The sequence below is a fragment of the Ranitomeya imitator genome, chromosome 9 (assembly GCF_032444005.1).
Source record: "Ranitomeya imitator isolate aRanImi1 chromosome 9, aRanImi1.pri, whole genome shotgun sequence".
NCBI lineage: Eukaryota > Metazoa > Chordata > Amphibia > Anura > Dendrobatidae > Ranitomeya > Ranitomeya imitator.
Window position 1 is genome coordinate 132,752,076 of NC_091290.1, and position 20,017 is coordinate 132,772,092.

General features: G+C 45.3%; 1 protein-coding gene across 1 annotated transcript in view; it reads left to right on the forward strand.

Moving 5' to 3' along the window:
• The first annotated feature begins 1,594 nt into the window (after positions 1-1,594).
• CPNE7 (copine 7) overlaps positions 1,595-20,017 on the forward strand; it is an 83,064-nt gene continuing 64,641 nt past the window's right edge. The window contains exons 1-2 of the mRNA XM_069738969.1: positions 1,595-1,991; positions 15,442-16,319. Coding sequence (XP_069595070.1) covers positions 16,140-16,319 — 180 coding nt within the window. The 5' untranslated portion in view covers positions 1,595-1,991; positions 15,442-16,139. The remainder of the gene's footprint in view (positions 1,992-15,441; positions 16,320-20,017) is intronic.

The window sequence follows — 20,017 nt, forward strand, 5'->3', positions numbered from 1 at the left end:
TACCACCCCATGCCACCTTGTTACACATCCACTGTGGGACTGCTGGAGAAAGCCAAGCACTTCAGGTGACACTATTAGATTGGTTTGGGCTGGGAAGGAAGACCCCCAACAATGGGTGACACAATTATATGTAATCCCATCAAGAGTCATCCATTACAGCAGTAGTCTGCAACCTCTGACTTCCCAGCTGTTGCAAAGCTACAACTCCCAGCATGGTCTAACAGTCATGAGGGCATGCTTGGAGTTGCAGTTTTGCAGCAGCCCCACAAACTGGAGACCACCGTGTTTCTTCCCATCCCACATGCTATGAACCTGCGGTTAAGACCCCAGGGGTGAGAAGAGAACAAACACTGAGCAGCAATTGATCCTCCATAGGAAGAATGAATAAAAGAATACATTCCTACATTAACCCTATAAATCCCACCTCAGCCCCCACTGACACATGAAGCCATCTCTTCCTATACATATATATACAGTATATGTATTTTCTTTCTTCAGCAGTGACCCGTTAATTTGCTCTGGAAAGAACCCGAGACGTTGAAATCAATGCAAATCCACTGAGAGGTAATAAAATATTAGATTAAATAACCATATGAGTGAGGAAATAAGGATCGCCTGCAGAGCGCAGCGCCGAAAGTGGAGACGCCGTGGCCTTACTGTGCCCAATGGGACGGGAATTGTGATGGAGATTTTATCAGGGGCTGGATGAATGATACTCTGGGGAGGACGCTTTGGGTTTGACCCTTTCATTGCCAAAACGGGGGATGATATGTTGACGTGGGTTGTCGCCTATTGTTCTCTAGCTAGTCGAAAGAATAAGGTCATTACCGTACTTAAGTAGCAAATATTCAAAGAAGGATTCCAAATAGAAGATTTTTTTTTATTTGCTAAAGCCAAAATACCTGTCACTTGCCATAAATATATATTTTTTACCTGATGTAAATGCCGCTGTTCTCCTGAATCCGGTGCTGTTTTTCTCTTGTTCCTGCGCCTCTTCGTTTCTGAGATATGTCTCCATCTTTCCTGTATATAAATCTAGTATTTTAGCCAAGTAGGCGTGGTCCTCAAGAACACACCCACGAGGAGCATTGTGCACTACATCCACTTAGCAAGGGTAGATTTACATACAGAGAAGAGTGCGCCATATTTCAGCACTTTCCCAGCCCCCGAAGAACAGCGCCCCTCTTGCCCCTGGTATTTCAGGTCAGCTCCATCCATCTATCTATATAATTGTCCTGCTTCGTGAACATAATGCAAGCAATTAGAAAGAGAGAACATTATTAGGAAATTGCCTTTTAGGCGATTGCCTAAAACAGAGCTTTCTCAGATAATGTGACGGATGTCGATTGATTAAATCAAACATAATTTACCACTGAAATGTGCAGGATTAGATTAATTACATAATGGAATTACTATATAAGCAATTGCCCAATGTCTTCTCCAATCTTCTCATAGGGAAGTGTACTTGTTGGATTTACAGGTCCTTGATCCGGTGACCATGTAAACCTCGACGTCGTCTTTTCTGATTAGTAGGACGCCGCGACATTGTGACACCTGCATGCCGTCGTGGGAGGCTATAGAAGTCGTCGGTGATGTTGCAGGAGGTAGGAAGTTTGCAAGAGGTCAAGGGTCTGACAACTGGACCAGGGTCCTGGAAATCTGAGCTAAGGGGAAATTTGCATTACGGAGATATTCTCCCCTATATGCATCTTTCTATAGGTGCTACATTGGCAAGGAGCAGTAATATAGCCATGGGCATCAGCATTCAACACTGGGTATAATGAGATGAGGCATGTTGGGGGTGATCAGCTGTGCAGGGAAACCTGGCAGTGAAAGGGTTAGTGTAGGATAGAGCTCCGTCTATGGGTATACTGCACGAAGTGCAAACTATACAATAGTCTGAGGAATACAGAGCCAGATAGCGAGCAGGCTACTCCGCACAGATCAGCTCTCGGACCACCACTCCAGCCCAGGAGGCAAAGATACAGCAGGTGAGCAAAAAATGCCCAATCTGGGCACCCTGATCCCTATTCTTCCAGTGGACACAGCGTATACTGGGGGGTAGGAGGGGGTATGGACAAAAAAAATCTACACTTGGAGGGTTAAAAGACCTTTTTTATGTGCAGAAGACACAAAGAGGAGATTTGAGGTTTCTTCAAAACCACAAGGAAACCAAAACAAGGAGTCGTTGCTCATGTGAGAGCGGGATTTGCCTGAATTTGGAGAGAAGTGACTTAAGGTCTGGGAAGGAGAAGCCTCAGGGTGGGGACTTTGCAGGATCTTATGTGGGGTGAAGAAGTAACGAGTGTGGGGGTTGTATTGTGTCGCTGGGGTTGGAGGCTCCATAGAGATGGGGTGAGGAGGAAAAGCCCTCATTGCTGTATGGGGAGGAAGGTGGTGAGTGCCCAAATCCTGGGGTGATCTGCAAAGATTTGGCGTGCACATTAGTAATGCGTTTCCACAGGAAAGTGACAGTGTTGGGGTGCAGAAAGGAAGGTAGGAATAATGGGGGACAGTATGTGATGAGGAATTAAGGGTCATAGGAAGGATAAGAGGTGGTGTACCCCTGAGGGTAAGGAAGATGGAAGAGAAAAGAGAGATGGAGAAAAGTGGAGTGCAGCATGGAGTGGGGGTAAGAAGTAGATCTAGCATAAAGAGGGTGTGAGGGAGATGAGGGTAAGAAGTGGGGTTCATCAATAGATGAGAGGAAGCTAGAAACTGGGGTGCAAACTGAAAAGAGCAAGAGCAGAGGGTTCACACATCATGTCAGATTGGGGGACAGGAGGAAAAGGAGGTGGTAGTGGTAACCGGGGAGAAGGGATAAGGGTTATATGTCAGCGCCCCCATAAGCTGAGTGTTATGGGGGTACAGTGGGGTTCAGCATAACAGGAAGATGATAATTGTAAGAAGTGGGGTACAGCATGATATCACAGAGGATAATGAAGTGGGGTACATCGTAAGATTAGGCAGATCTGGAAATTCAGATGTACCATGAGATTAGGGAGATGAGAGTAAGAATTTGTGTTCAGCTTAGGGAGATATGAGAGTAAGAATTGGGGTGCAGATTAGGGAGCTGAGAGTAAGAATTGGGGTGCAGATTAGGGAGCTGAGAGTAAGAATTGGGATGCGGCTTAGGGAGATACGAGAGTAAGAATTGGGGTGCAGTTTAGGGAGGTGAGAGATTTTACGTAAAGCATGAGTTGTGAGGGATGAAAAGATAAGCATTAGGTGACGGGGATGAAAGTGGATGACTGCATGGTGGGATTGTGATTAAAGTGGGGCGCAGAACTGATTGAAAGGTTTGTGGAGAAGGGAAACATGTGATGAGAGATTAGAGAAGTGAGCTAGAGCTTGAAACTAAAAAATGAGGATTAGTGGGGTCCAACATGGAAGGAGGGAGCTTAGTGAGGTGCAGCATGGGATGAGGGAGATTTGTGGGGTCCAACATGGAAGGAGGGAGATTAGTGGGATGCAGCATGGGATGAGGGAGATTAGTGGGGTGCAGCATGGGATGAGGGAGATTAGTGGGGTGCAGCACGGGATGAGGGAGATTAGTTGAGTGCAGCACGGGATGAAGAAGATTAGTGGAGTGCAGCATGGGATGAGGAAGATAAGTGAGGTGCAGCACGGGATGAGGGAGATTAGTGGGGTGCAGCACAAGAAGAGGGAGATTAGTGGGGTGCAGCACGGGATGAGGGAGATTAGTGGGGTTCAGCACAAGAAGAGGGAGATTAGTGGGGTGCAGCACGGGATGAGGGAGATTAGTGGAGTGCAGCACGGGATGAAGAAGATTAGTGGAGTGCAGCATGGGATGAGGAAGATAAGTGAGGTGCAGCATGGGATGAGGGAGATTAGTGGGGTGCAGCACAAGAAGAGGGAGATTAGTGGGGTGCAGCACGGGATGAAGAAGATTAGTGGAGTGCAGCATGGGATGAGGGAGATTAGTGGGGTGCAGCACGGGATGAGGGAGATTAGTGGGGTGCAGCATGGGATGAGGGAGATTAGTGGGGTGCAGCATGGGATGAGGGAGATTAGTGGGGTGCAGCACGGGATGAGGGAGATTAGTGGAGTGCAGCACGGGATGAAGAAGATTAGTGGAGTGCAGCATGGGATGAGGGAGATTAGTGGGGTGCAGCACAAGAAGAGGGAAATTAGTGGGGTGCAGCACGGGATGAGGGAGATTAGTGGGGTGCAGCACGGGATGAGGGAGATTAGTGCGGTGCAGCACGGGATGAGGGAGATTAGTGCGGTGCAGCATGGGATGAGGGAGATTAGTGGGGTGCAGCACGGGATGAGGGAGATTAGTGGAGTGCAGCACGGAATGAAGAAGATTAGTGGAGTGCAGCATGGGATGAGGGAGATTAGTGGGGTGCAGCACGGGATGAGGGAAATTAGTGGGGTGCAGCATGGGATGAGGGAGATTAGTGGGGTGCAGCACGGGATGAGGGAGATTAGTGGGGTGCAGCATGGGATGAGGGAGATTAGTGGGGTGCAGCATGGGATGAGGGAGATTAGTGGAGTGCAGCACGGGATGAAGAAGATTAGTGGAGTGCAGCATGGGATGAGGGAGATTAGTGGGGTGCAGCACAAGAAGAGGGAAATTAGTGGGGTGCAGCACGGGATGAGGAAGATTAGTGGGGTGCAGCACGGGATGAGGGAGATTAGTGGGGTGCAGCACAAGAAGAGGGAAATTAGTGGGGTGCAGCACGGGATGAGGGAGATTAGTGGGGTGCAGCACGGGATGAGGGAGATTAGTGCGGTGCAGCACGGGATGAGGGAGATTAGTGCGGTGCAGCATGGGATGAGGGAGATTAGTGGGGTGCAGCATGGGATGAGGAAGATTAGTGAGGTCCAGCAAGGGATGAGGGAGATTAGTGAGGTGCAGCATGGGATGAGGAAGATTAGTGAGGTGCAGCATGGGATGAGGGAGATTAGTGAGGTGCAGCATGGGATGAGGGAGATTAGTGGGGTGCAGCATGGGATTAGGGAGATTAATGGGGTGCAGCATGAGATTAGGGAGATTAGTGGGGTGCAGCATGGGATGAGGGAGATTAGTGGGGTGCAGCATGAGATTAGGGAGATTAGTGGGGTGCAACACCGGATGAGAGAGATTACTGATGGTGCAGCATGGAATGAGGGAGATTAGTGGGGTGCAGCATGGAATGAGGGAGATTACTGGGGTGCAGCATGGGATTATGGAGATTAGTGAGGTGCAGCATGGGATTATGGAGATTAGTGAGGTGCAGCATGGGATGAGGGAGATTAGTGGGGTGCAGCATGGGATGAGGGTGATTAGTGGGGTGCAGCATGGGATGAGGGAGATTAGTGGGGTGCAGCATGGGATGAGGGCGATTAGTGGGGTGCAGCATGGGATGAGGGAGATTAGTGGGGTGCAGCATGGGATGAGGGCGATTAGTGAGGTGCAGCACGAGATGAAGGAGATTAGTGGGGTGCAGCATGGAATGAGGAAGATTAGTGGGGTGCAGCATGGGATGAGGGAGATTAGTGGGGTGCAGCACAAGAAGAGGGAGATTAGTGGGGTGCAGCACGGGATGAGGGAGATTAGTGGGGTGCAGCACGGGATGAGGGAGATTAGTGGGGTGCAGCACGGGATGAGGGAGATTAGTGGGGTGCAGCACGGGATGAGGGAGATTACTGGGGTGCCACATTAGATGAGGGATATTAGTGGGGTGCAGCACGGGATGAGGGAGATTACTGGGGTGCCGCATTAGATGAGGGATATTAGTGTGGTGCAGCATGGAATGAGGGAGATTAGTGGGGTGCAGCATGGGATCATGGAGATTAGTGAGGTGCAGCATGGGATGAGGGAGATTAGTGGGGTGCAGCATGGAATGAGGGAGATTAGTGGGGTGCAGCATGGGGTGAGGGAGATTAGTGGCGTCCATCTTGGGATTAGGGATGTTAGTGGGGTGCAGCATTAGATGAGGGATATTAGTGGGTGCAGCATTAGATGAGGGAGATTAGTGGGGTGCCGCATTAGATGAGGGAGATTAGTGGGGTGCAGCATGAGAATAGGTAGATTAGTGGGGTGCCGCATTAAATTAGCAACTGGGGTACATCATAAGTTTAGGGGGTATGGAGTATTTTATAGGGACCATGGTAGAAAAGGAGAACCGCAGAGAAGCGGGGTCCTGTGGGGGCTGAATATGAGCTGCCGTTACTAACATTTCGGGGTACATTGTGCTAGACAGTAATAGTAATATGGTGGGGTGTGAAGAATAGAGAAGGATGCTTTATGTGACTGAAAATGTAAGTAATGTATCGGGGTAAAAGCGACGGATGTGGTGCAGTATAATCTCAAGGCTTCAAATAACCCCTGAGTGACAGATTTATATGTGACTACACCTTACATACATGTACACACGTGACATTATGGTGAATAGCACATACAGCAATGTGGGGTACACTTCTTGGGGGCTCAGCTGGGATATAAGGTGTTTATAACTTAAATGTTCAGATCTGATGGTGACTCATTGATACTTTGTTCTAATAGCTTGCATGACTCAGAGAACAAAGTACTGAAAGCGAAGCACCAAGTTATATCACATCTGTACATGTCCCCGTGTTATATCACTTCTGTACATGTCCCCCGTGTTATATCACTTCTGTACATGTCCCCATGTTATATCACATCTGTACATGTCCCCGTGTTATATCACATCTGTACATGTCCCCGTGTTATATCACATCTGTACATGTCCCACATGTTATATCACATCTGTACATGTCCCCGTGTTATATCACATCTGTACATGTCCCCGTGTTATATCACATCTGTACATGTCCCTGTGTTATATCGCATCTGTACATGTCCCCCGTGTTATATCGCATCTGTACATGTCCCCTTGTTATATCACTTCTGTACATGTCCCCTTGTTATATCATTTCTGTACATGTCCCCATGTTATATCACATCTGTACATGTCCCACATGTTATATCACTTCTGTACATGTCCCCTTGTTATATCACTTCTGTACATGTCCTCCGTGTTATATCGTATCTGTACATGTCCCACATGTTATATCACTTCTGTACATGTCCCCTTGTTATATCACTTCTGTACATGTCCCCGTGTTATATCACATCTGTACATATTCCCCATGTTGTATCACATCTGTACATGTCCCCCGTGTTATATCACATCAGTATGTGTCCTCCGTGTTATATCACATCTGTACATGTCTCCCGTGTTATATCACATCTGTACATGTCCCCCGTGTTATATTGCATCTGTACATGTCCCCCGTGTTATATCACATCTGTACATGTCCCTGTGTTATCACATCTGTACATGTCCCCGTGTTATATCACAACTGTACATGTCCCCGTGTTATCACATCTGTACATGTCTCTGTGTTATATCACATCTGTACAAGTCCCCATGTTATATCGCATCTGTACATGTCCCCCGTGTTATATCACATCTGTACATGTCCCCGTGTTATATCACATCTGTACATGTCCCTGTTTTATCACATCTGTACATGTCCCCCGTGTTATATCGCATCTGTACATGTCCCCGTGTTATATCACATCTGTAGATGTCCCTGTGTTATATCACATCTGTACATGCCCCCCGTGTTATATCGCATCTGTACATGAACCCCGAGTTGTATCACATCTGTAAATGTCTCCCGTGTTGTATCACATCTGTACATGTCTCCCGTGTTGTATCACATCTGTACATGTCTCCCGTGTTGTATCACATCTGTACATGTCCCCCGTGTTCTAACACATCTGTATGTGACAACCATGTTATACATAGCTGTACATGTCCCCTGTGTTATATCACATCTGTATATGTCCCCCATGTTATATCACTTCTGTACGGGTTCCCCGTGTTATCTTCCATCTGTACATGTTTCCTGGGTGTTTTTCCACGTGTTTCTCATGTTTTGCGGCTTGGTTTCTGTCCCCTGTGTGATGTTTGTTTTCACCTGTCTTCTATTTATTATATAAGACGTCTCTGTGTTGTATATTTTCTTTTATGTTTCTCTTCTGCTGTATATTTCCAAGTGTGATATATTTGTATTTACTTATGCATTTATATCAGTTTTTTGTTGCTGGTGTCTCCCAGCTGCTGTGCATGTCTGCACGTTCTACGTGATATATCCTCTTTACCATATTTTATATCTGTTGTATATTTCTTCACAGATCTTACCGTGTGTGAACTGTGACATCAGTTTTGCCTGTTTTTCTTGTCATTTCCCTTTATGAAGCATACATACCTCCTGCTGTCATTTTCATCCTCACTCCATGTTCCTTGATTACTACATTCGGTCCTCACGTCAGAATTGTTCTACGCTGGGAAAATTGTGTTTTCTTATAAAATGACAAAAAAAAGTGATGTTCAGCATGTGAGGGGGTGAAAGAGAACAACAGATAAACCTCCCTGGATCTAACCTTACTCCACCAAAATACTCATATAATATGAGTATACAGATCCATCCATCCCCACAGATAACACAGCGATAACACTGAGGAGGGATAATGTAATAGATGTTTCCTGCAGTCCCATGTAAAACTAATATCACCACCATGCAGTGACCATATTGTCGTAGATACCAGTTATACAGTTCCCTTTGACCCTATATGTGTATATTGCACAGATATATCAAGTGACTCGCTAGTGATTATTTTCTCTTTTTTACTTTGTTCAGCCCAGGCCACCATGACAATGTCTTAGCTACTTGTCTCTGCATAATGTAACACACAGACATCTTTGGGCAATCTTTTTTTTACAGCACCCACCTCTACACAAACTCCATAGTGCTGTAACCATCCAGCTGCCCCAGGCAATAATAATGCCCCACTGTGTCCTAAACAATAATACTATACCCTACAGTAATAGTTCCACCCAATAGTAATGGTGCCTCCACATAATAGTGCCCCTTCTGTGCCTCCGCATAATAGTGCCCCTTCTGTGCCTCCGCATAATAGTGCCCCTTCTTTGTCTCCACATAATAGTGCCCCATCTGTGTCTCCACATAATAATAATACCCCTCTGTGACTCCACATGATAATAGTGCCCCCTCTGTGCTTCCACATGATAATAGTGCCCCCTCTGTCCCTCTACATGATAATAATGTCCTCTCTGTATCTCCACATGATGCGTATCCTCTCTGTGCCTCCATATAATAGTGCCCCCTCTGTGACTCCACATGATAATGGTGCCACCTCTGTGCCTCCACATGATAATAGTGCCCCCACTGTGCCTCCACATGATAATAGTGCCCCCTCTGTCCCTCTACATGATAATAACGTCCTCTCTGTACCTCCACATGATACGCATCCTCTCTGTGCCTCCATATAATAGTGTCCCTTCTGTGCCTCCACATGGCATGTATTCTCTCTGTGCCTCCATATAATAGTGTCCCTTCTGTGCCTCCACATGATAATAGTGCCCCCTCTGTGCCTCCATATAATAGTGTCCCCTCTGTGCCTATACATGATAATAGTGCCCCCTCTGTGCCTCCACATGATAATAATGCCCCCTCTATGACTCCACATGATAATGGTGCCCCATCTGTGCCTCCACATGATAATAATGTCCTTTCTGTGCCTCCATATAATAGTGTCCCTTTGTGCCTCCACATTACATGTATCCTCTCTGTGCCTCCATATAATAGTGTCCATTCTGTGCCTTCACATGATAGTAGTGCCCCATCTGTGCCTCCACATGATAATAGTGCCCCCTCTGTGCCTCCACATGATAATAGTGCCCCCTCTGTGACTCCATATGATATTAGTGTCCCATCTGTGACTCCATATGATAATAGTGCCCCCTCTGTGCCTCCACGTGATAATAATGCCCCCTCTGTGACTCCACATGATATTAGTGTCCCATCTGTGACTCCATGTGATAATAGTGCCCCCTCTGTGGCTCAACATGATAATAATGCCCCCTCTGTGACTCCACATGATAATGGTGCTCCCTCTATGCCTCCACATGATAATAATGTCCCTTCTGTGACTCCATATGATAATGGTGCCCCCTCTGTGTCTCCACATTTAATTGCGCCCTTCTGTGCCTCCACATGATAATAGTACCCCCTCTGTGCCACCACATGATAATAGTGCCCCCTCTGTGATTCCACATGATATTATTCTCCCATCTGTGACTCCACATGATAAGTGCCCCTTCTATGTCTCCATATGATAATAGTGCCTCCCTCTGTGCTTCCACATGAAAATAGTGCCCCCTCTGTGAATCCACATGATAATACCGCCCCCTCTGTGACTCCACATGATATTAGTGTTCCGCATGTGCCTCCACATGATAATGGTGCCCCCTCTGTGCCTCCACATGTTAATAGTGCCCCTTAGGTGCCTCCACATGATAATAGTGCCCCTCTGCGCCTCCACATGATAATGGTGCCCCCTCTGTGCCTCCATATGATAATAGTGCCCCCTTTGTGGCTTAACATGATAATAATGCCCCCTCTGTGACTCCACATGATAATGGTGCCCCCTCTGTGCCTCCACATGATAATAATGTCCCCTCTGACTCCATATGATAATGGTGCCCCCTCTGTGTCTCCACATTTAATTGTGCCCCATCTGTGCCTCCACATGTTAATAGTGCCCCTTAGGTGCCTCCACATGATAATAGTGCCCCTCTGCGCCTCCACATGATAATGGTGCCCCCTCTGTGCCTCCATATGATAATAGTGCCCCCTTTGTGGCTTAACATGATAATAATGCCCCCTCTGTGACTCCACATGATAATGGTGCCCCCTCTGTGCCTCCACATGATAATAATGTCCCCTCTGACTCCATATGATAATGGTGCCCCATCTGTGCCTCCACATGATAACAGTGCCCCCTCTGTGCCTCCACATGATAATAGTGCCCCCTCTGTGACTCCACATGATAATATTCTCCCATCTGTGACTCCACATGATAGTAGTGCTCCTTTTATGTCTCCATATGATAATAGTGCCCCTCTCTGTGCTTCCACATGAAAATAGTGCCCCCTCTGTCTCCACATTCTAATAGTGCCCCCCTCTGTGCCTCCACATGACAATAGTCCCCCCTCTGTGAATTCACATGATAATGGTGCCCCCTCTGTGCCTCCACATGTTAATAGTACTCCTTATGTTAATCCACATGATAATAGTGCCCCTTCTGTGCCTCCATATGATAATAATGTCCCCTCTGTGACACCATACATAATAGTGCCCCCTCTGTCCCTCCACATGATAATAATGTCTTCTCTGTGCCTCCATGTAATAGTGTCCATTCTGTGCCTCCACATCATAATAGAGCCTCCTCTGTGCCTCCACATGATAACAATGCCCCCTCTGTGCCTCCTCATTATGCATATCCTCTCTGTGCCTACATATAATAGCGTCCCCTCTGTGCCTCCACATGATAATAGTGCCCCCTCTGTGACTCCACATATTATTCTCCCATCTGTGACTCTACATGATAGTAGTGCTCCTTCTATGTCTCCATATGATAATTGTGCCCCCCTCTGTGCTTCCACATTCTAATAGTGCCCCCTCTGTCTCCACATTCTAATAGTGCCCCCCTCTGTGCCTTCACATGATAATAGTGCCCTGTCTGTGAATCCACATGATAATGGTGCCCCCTCTGTGCCTCCACATGTTAATAGTACTCCTTATGTTAATCCACATGATAATAGTGCCCCCTCTGTGCCTCCACATGATAACAGTGCCCCCAATGTGCCTCCACATGATAATAGTGCCCCCTCTGTGACTCCACATGATAATATTCTCCCATCTGTGACTCCACATGATAGTAGTGCTCCTTTTATGTCTCCATATGATAATAGTGCCCCTCTCTGTGCTTCCACATGAAAATAGTGCCCCCTCTGTCTCCACATTCTAATAGTGCCCCCCTCTGTGCCTCCACATGACAATAGTCCCCCCTCTGTGAATTCACATGATAATGGTGCCCCCTCTGTGCCTCCACATGTTAATAGTACTCCTTATGTTAATCCACATGATAATAGTGCCCCTTCTGTGCCTCCATATGATAATAATGTCCCCTCTGTGACACCATACATAATAGTGCCCCCTCTGTCCCTCCACATGATAATAATGTCTTCTCTGTGCCTCCATGTAATAGTGTCCATTCTGTGCCTCCACATCATAATAGAGCCTCCTCTGTGCCTCCACATGATAATAATGCCCCCTCTGTGCCTCCTCATTATGCATATCCTCTCTGTGCCTACATATAATAGCGTCCCCTCTGTGCCTCCACATGATAATAGTGCCCCCTCTGTGACTCCACATATTATTCTCCCATCTGTGACTCTACATGATAGTAGTGCTCCTTCTATGTCTCCATATGATAATTGTGCCCCCCTCTGTGCTTCCACATTCTAATAGTGCCCCCTCTGTCTCCACATTCTAATAGTGCCCCCCTCTGTGCCTTCACATGATAATAGTGCCCTGTCTGTGAATCCACATGATAATGGTGCCCCCTCTGTGCCTCCACATGTTAATAGTACTCCTTATGTTAATCCACATGATAATAGTGCCCCCTCTGTGCCTCCACATGATAATAGTGCCCCCTCTGTGCCTCCACATGATAATAATGTCCCTTCTGTGACACCATACGTAATAGTGCCCCCTCTGTCCCTCCACATGATAATAATGTCTTCTCTGTGCCTCCATGTAATAGTGTCCCTTCTGTGCCTCCACATGATAATAGTGCCCCCTCTGTGCCTCCACATGATAATAATGCCCCCTCTGTGCCTCCCCATTATGCATATCCTCTTTGTGCCTACATATAATAGCGTCCCCTCTGTGCCTCCATATAATAGTGCCCCCTCTGTGGCTCCACATGATAATGGTGCCCCCTCTGTGACTCCACATGATATTATTGCCCCCTCTGTCACTCCACATGATAATAATGCCCCTTTTGTTCCTCCACATAATAGTGCCCCCTCAGTGCATCCATGTAACATATCCTCTCTGTGCTTACATATAATAGTGCCCCCCTCTGTGCCTCCATATGATAGCTGTGCCTCTTTTGTGAGTCTTATTATAATAGTGTCCCTCTTTATTCCAGTAAAAGTGCTCCTACATAATATTAAAATTATCCTTTGTGCCCCAACACAGTAACGTAAGACATTTGTGCCTCTGGAGAATAGAAAGTGTCTTCCCACTATAATATTCCTTGTGTCCCAACCTATTAATAATAGCGCCCCTATGTAGCAATGTACCACCACACAAAAATGTCCTTCGTTTGTGCCCCCCCCAAACTTTATTGTCCTCCCTCCTGTCACATGGCCCATCTGTGCCAAGAAAAAACTAAATAAAGTTAATTTTGCCTCGGCGAACTGCCTGAATGAGCGGTGACGCTGTCCTCCTGGTACTGGCCATTACGCTGTCTGACATCCTCCGGCGCTCCGGATCTCTGTAGTCATATGGCTGTCTGCTGCGCCATAGGTTTCCTGTAGACATGGGTGCAAGTCGATTGCTGTACTCATCCAGCTCCTCCGGGGGTCCACAAGGTTTCCTTTATTTCCGGAAACCTACGCGTTTTGGGACAATAATTGCGTTTAGCCCTTAACCATTCTCTTGTGCAGTTCTTCAGCTGCCCTTGTTCCTTGCATGGACGTCTTCCGCCTCCCCTTCTGTTCACACATCTTCACACCTCGTTCTGGTACGTAAAAGCACGTCGCACTTTTATTTTTATGCCGGGTATTTATAGACATGACATATATTTAGATATGTGGGGAGAGGCGTGGTGGGGTTCTCCTCGGCATCACTGCAGGATTGCTTGTTCCCAGCAAATGCCTGCAGAGGATTCCTCTGTATTGGTGGCGGGGCGCTTTTTCCGTGACATTATTACAGGTGTCTTCTATATTCCCGAGGATCTGTAATGCATATTAATGCAGCATTACACATAAAGATTAATTTAGGCAACATAAATGGACTTAATATCACAGAACACCTGTCCTACATTCACTTGGAGCCAGCCCCAAGGGGGTCCATGTGCTCTAAGGGCATCAATTCATCATTTGTGTACTTTGTTTGTTTGTTTTTTTAAAGTCACTTTTTTAAGTCACTTTTCTTTTCTCGGGACTTTTTTAAACTAATTTTCCAAAATAGAGCCGTTAATGAATTTTGCTAAGAAACAAAAAGGCTCTTTATTTTTAAAGGGAAGCTGTCTGCTGGGTTTTTTTTGCTATGGATTTTGGGATCAGTATAATGTAGGGGCAGAGAGTCTGATTCCAGCAATGTGTCACTTACTGGGCTTCTTATTGCAGTTTTGATTAAATTCCTGTTTTCTTTGAAAATAGATGTAGAAGTGCTTGGAATTCTGAGCTTTGTATAACTCCGCCCACATCCCTGATAGGCAGATTCCTGTGTACACGCTCAGCAAGCTGCCAATCAGTGGTGGGGGCGGGGTTACACAGATTAGCTGGACTGCCTGACATGTGCCACCTAGTCCCTCTAGTGATAATTTCTGATTGTGTTGAAACTACAGCAAACAGCCTAATAAGTGACACATCCCTGGAATCAGGCACTCTTCCTCTATATTACGCTTCCCCCAGATTAAATATCAAAAACCTTGTGACAGATTCCCTTTAAGCCTTTTTACAGCAAAAAGTTGCATATTTTGTACAAATTTCACAATATTTACACAAAAGATCTGGAAAGCCAAAAAAATAAAACACTCTTACATTGGTGACTACAAAAAAAAAAACAAGCAAGCCAACACTTATTGACTTAAAAATTTTTTGCAAATTACAGGGTAAAAGACGAACTTGGTGCAAATCGAAAGCAGGCAAAAAAGTAACCAAAAACAAGAAAATTAAAAGACACAAATGAAATAATGAATCGAACCCTATGTCTTAATCTCGCCATATAGAGTAGATTAATGTCAGCTGAACCCAAGCAGGACTTGCCGACTGATCTCTATGGGGACCTCCCAACTGGTTCTGGCAGATGTTGGGGGAGGAAGGATGGGACATGTGGATTTGGACATGCCTGATCGTTTTTTACTCATGGTGGATAAGCAGGAAGTGTCTGATAGTGTCTCACTTCGTTCGCCCCATACAAACCATATACACCCTCAGCTGAGGCAACAGTTCATGTGTATGGGGAAGTTGGGAGAAATAGTGTATCCAGCATTGGCCATGTTGCGGCACATCTTGCAGGAGACTAGTGAAGTGCCGAAGTAACCAGAAAAGTGATATTGAAAAAGCGTTGAGTGAAATGTTAAATATTCCGATTCCCTCTGTGCTGTCTGACATTGAACTTAATAATCTCTGAAAGCCATTGATTGAAATCCGATGATGCAAACTGCGGATGACACATTATTACGGTAGTACATTCCAGCCCAGACGGCACGGCTGCCTTCCCTCTTCCATCAGAGTAGGCTTGTGATATGTCATCCCAGTCTGCAGATACATGACAGATATATGTTTTGCTTTGCAGGCTCTTTCCGACTCACGTGTCCGCCCCTCAGACCGATCAATCTTCTACTTTTTGCACAACTTGGACTCTTTTAAGCTTTTGGTTTATTCCATCCCTTCTTCTACAAGGGCTTGACCATTGACAAGTGCCAAGGAGCCAAGTGTTGTCCGCTCGTCATCATAACTTTTGTACATGTCCAGAAAGCTGGATCGTCTTTGGCTCCATATCTGGATTAACTCTTGGGCTTGAGCTGAACTTGGAACATCAAGCAAGTCAACCATGACGGAGCAGCAAATCGGTGTGTGATGCATTAACGAAAGTAGTTCTTTGGCTATTAACTTTGTAGAAGTCACTAATTTGTTAACATTGATGCATAAATCTCTGGTGGCATCGTTCCATTTTTAGCAGATGTATCACACCTTGTAAGAAGACCTAAAGCTACATCATGATCGATCGATGCATGACATATTGACCTCCATTTCAACCTTCCTTTACCCTCGTCTGTAATCACAGGGCACAAATTTAGAGACCAAACTTGGATCCTTGATTGTAGATGTCTTCAGAGAACTTCCATGGTCCAGATATTCTGTAGAACAGGCATTACATGGAGAAGGGATCATCTTCCTGACTGTCCTCTGGAAATCGTACTATTACCACCATTCTTGACTGGATAACCTCCCATTACATCCTTATCCAGTAACCCCATATATTTTGCCAAGATGATGGTGAGTGAGGTTTCAGACTTGGCATCTCCGTCTTCGCTAGGCGTTGTCACAGCCACCTGTGTGTCTAAGGTGGAGCTCCGAGTGTGCTGCAAGAACCTGCTGGACCGAGACACACTCAACAAGTCGGACCCTTGTGTCCTGCTGCTTATGCAATCTCAGGGCCAATGGATGGAGGTAAGACCACCACTATAAGTAGTGAGCTATAATCTGGAGGAGAGCTTCGAGATGATGGTTTTGATGACTTGGCGGAATATGAAAGTAGATATTCTTTTGTGTAATAATTTGATTTTACGGGAATTTAAAGGGCTTGTCCACCTTTGGGGACAAAGTAGTTCTTATTATACGTGCTGTATATGAGGCTAAAAATTAATTTTGCAATTGGGTTTTTTAAAAAATTTTGCATCGTTTGACTTCTAAAATTTCGGTGCTATACTGGTTGTAGAATGAGTTGACTAAGAATTCGTCAGTGCGCTCCTTCTTTTATCTGTCTTTTTCTGAGCTCCTCTCAGTTGACTGGTGACCACGGACCGCATCAAAGTTCAATATGCAAAGCAACAAAAGATCCTGTAAAAGCCAAACGGTGCAAAATTTCAACCGAAACCCAATTGCAAAAATTATTTTTAGCCAAAAATACATGCATTTAATTTAAAAAAATCCCTTTAACCCCTGTTATATTGAATGCCTATGCTTAGAATCAGATCTAGGGTTGGATTCCTGGTTGAAGGGACCAGATGAAATCAGAAGTGGAACAGCTCAGTGCGTTGTGTTTCAAACCTTCCATTTGCTCGTAAAGAAGAGAGCTTGCAATACCACCTATGGCCACTACACAATGTAGGGCGCTGTTTCACTTCCAATCGACTGATCGTGGGGGTGATAGGAGTTTTTATTACTAAAGTCCAAGAAAAAGCTCAGGGGTACATCCATCATGTCATTTTGTTCTTTATTGTTCAAGGATAATGTTTTCTACTTAAGAAAAATGTTTTTGATATTAATTTTGTTTTTATATTGTTTGTTAGTTTTTCCATTGAGTAGAACCAATATGGGTGATGATGTGATCTTAGTTTTCTATCTATATGCCCAATTTGGGCCCCTGGGGCCAGTACAATGAGCTGCTGGATTGTAGTAGTTGACCATTCATATGATATGTGGCGGGAAATGGGAAGATGGGGGCAAGTAGAACGTTTTTTGCCTTTCATCTTGTTTGGGTTGAACCTCATGCATCTTGTTGTGGCTGAACTTCAGTTTTCGGTCAAACCGGAAATAAAAGGAAATGTAAATTATGATAGAGCTTTATGGCAGGTTGGTTAATTACTCATCTAATGGTGGGGAGAGGTCCTCCTAAGGTGTTACCATGGGGGGTGAGATAACAGCCCCATAGGTAAATGAGTCTGGGGCCAAATAATTACAAAACCTAGTGGGAACCCCATTTTAATAATTAGTGGGGGATCCAGTGCCTGGACCCCCACAACCATACATTAATCATTTCCCTCTGGAAATGTGCTTCGTTGGGGAATACCTTTATCATGTGCTCCAAGATACGTTTTCTCTACATGGAACAGTAACACAACATATTTCACATTTTGAAAAGGACCTGTCACCAGGTGTAAAGTACCCACATTTTGTTCTCATTGTATTCCCATTGTTCCCCTGAGAATTCCGTTTTTTGTTTTTCTAAAATCCGCCATATGGTTCCAGAGATATGAGTCTTTTTATGTAGTGCTAATTTCCATGGTCCTTATAAAGAGGGTGTGGTCCACAGGAATCTCTGGGGGCGTGTCTTTCCCTGTGAACCACTCCCCTTTAGAAAAGACCATAACAATTAGCACTAACTATGAAGGCTCATATCTCTGGATCCGTATGGGGGATTTTGAAAAAACAAAAAGCGGAATGCATAGGAGAACAGTGGGAATAAAGAAATAATAAAAACTGCCTACTTTTGACCTGATGACAGGAGCCCTTTAAGGACATAACTAAGCCCAATCTTTTCAAGAACAAAAAAAACACATTTAATTTAAATGGGGAGCAACATAACTCAGGCCAGTCTAATCCTTTGCCTTCATGTGTAGACCGTGAAAAGTGGAATTCTCCTTTAAGTGAGCCTAATACTGTATGTTCTTATTTAGTCTATGCAACTGGACAAACAGACAGATGTGTAATACGACATCTTTGCACTGTGCCTACTAAGCCCCCCCGCTAATGACTGTGTTTTGTCGTAATGCATTACATTATGCCATGTAAACATGAATAATTCCATTAATATCGCCTCCTCCGCTTCACGGTTAATGGTCTAAGAGTTATTGCGCTGGGTCCATGAAATGTAATTTTGCATCACATTTAACTTAGTTATTTATGTGTTCTGGAGAAACGAAATAAAAATTAATGAAACAAAAAGGTAATTAGCGCGTGGACGGAGCACGGCTGCCTACCTAATGCCCAGGACCTGCTGACATACAGAAAGGCTGCTGCTCTCCAGGTACTAATGAAGTATTCCACTGCCTGCCGTTCTCAGTGATAAAACATGCATCCTGTTAGGAGCAAACGCTCTCGTAATGGTCCCGAAGAAATAATAGGATTATTAACACCCTCCTCTTCCAGGGCCATAATGCAGACATATACCAGTAATTACTGCTGTTCCAGGACTCCATCTAATAAATTTATATGAAGTGTCAACTCAGCAATAGGACATGGATGACATTTTCCATCACACATCACTTCTAGACTCCTAGATTTTGGTTTCCTGCACTGATCATGGGATTTAATGGAGATAGAAGGCAGCAATCAGTATCACTTTGTAGGACAAGCTCTGAGGTCTCTACAACCTTTGGGGTGCTAAGGATCCTCCAACACTTTCCCTCTTTGTCTACGCCAACCCTTGTGGAGCAGGAGCAAAGGAACCTTCATGCTTTCTTCTTCCTGCCCCGTCAGTGTGCTTCACCAGGTTGCAGGATGATTTTAGGTTTGGTCACCTATCAGATGTTCTTTTTCTTCATAGTCTTCATAGCCATGTCAGTCTGGCTCATCTATGGAGGGCTTGGGATCAGGAGTATAACTGGGTTGCAAGGATTACACTGGAGATTTTCAGGCCCCTAAAGGTCCTTGTGAGAAGACCAATTCTAATAAAGACCAATGATAGTTGGGAGCCATGTTGGAGATTTTACCTTAGAACTCACAATCTATTCCTGATGGTCATTTTGGTGGGGCTATCAAGCCTGGAAGAGGTGGAGAAGCAGTCATGCTTATGTCTGGTTCTTACCGTTGAAGTCTAGTTTGGCTGCCGCCATAATTCTTGTAGACATCAGTGGAGAGGGCCATGTCTTCGAGTGGACAGATCTTCTGTATGTGGTTGGAACACAAAGCCAAGTTAGAATTGGGCTCCGGAGGGGGGATGTGGTCCTCCATTTTAAGTGTATTTCTACTAGGGACTCCACCAACCTAAAGATATGTCAATACCTCACTACTGACACCACTAAATCATGAATCTGACCCTACTGTAAACCATAAGCTTGCGTCAGGGTTGATCAATAGTCCCAAATTTGTCCAATGGCTGTCTTGGAGAGCCAGTGGGATGAATTGGATCCTCAGACCACCCTGAAGAACTAAGTTTGAAGAGTTATTTGTCACCTTGCAGGTGTTCAGCAAGTCATTGTAGTGACGTTCGTGGCATTACGATCTTTCAAGAGATGGCATCCTCGATTGTAAGACTTCTTGAGCCTTGGGGATGTTCTCATCATAACGCAAAGTTTACGAGAGTTGGACATCATATGTTTGCCAACAAGTGGGGTTGGGATATGTGAAAATTAGAGTTTGAGTGTGAACTGGGAGTGTTTTATGCACAACCGTAAGTAGTGAATGGAGGGGCAGCCTTTTCAAGA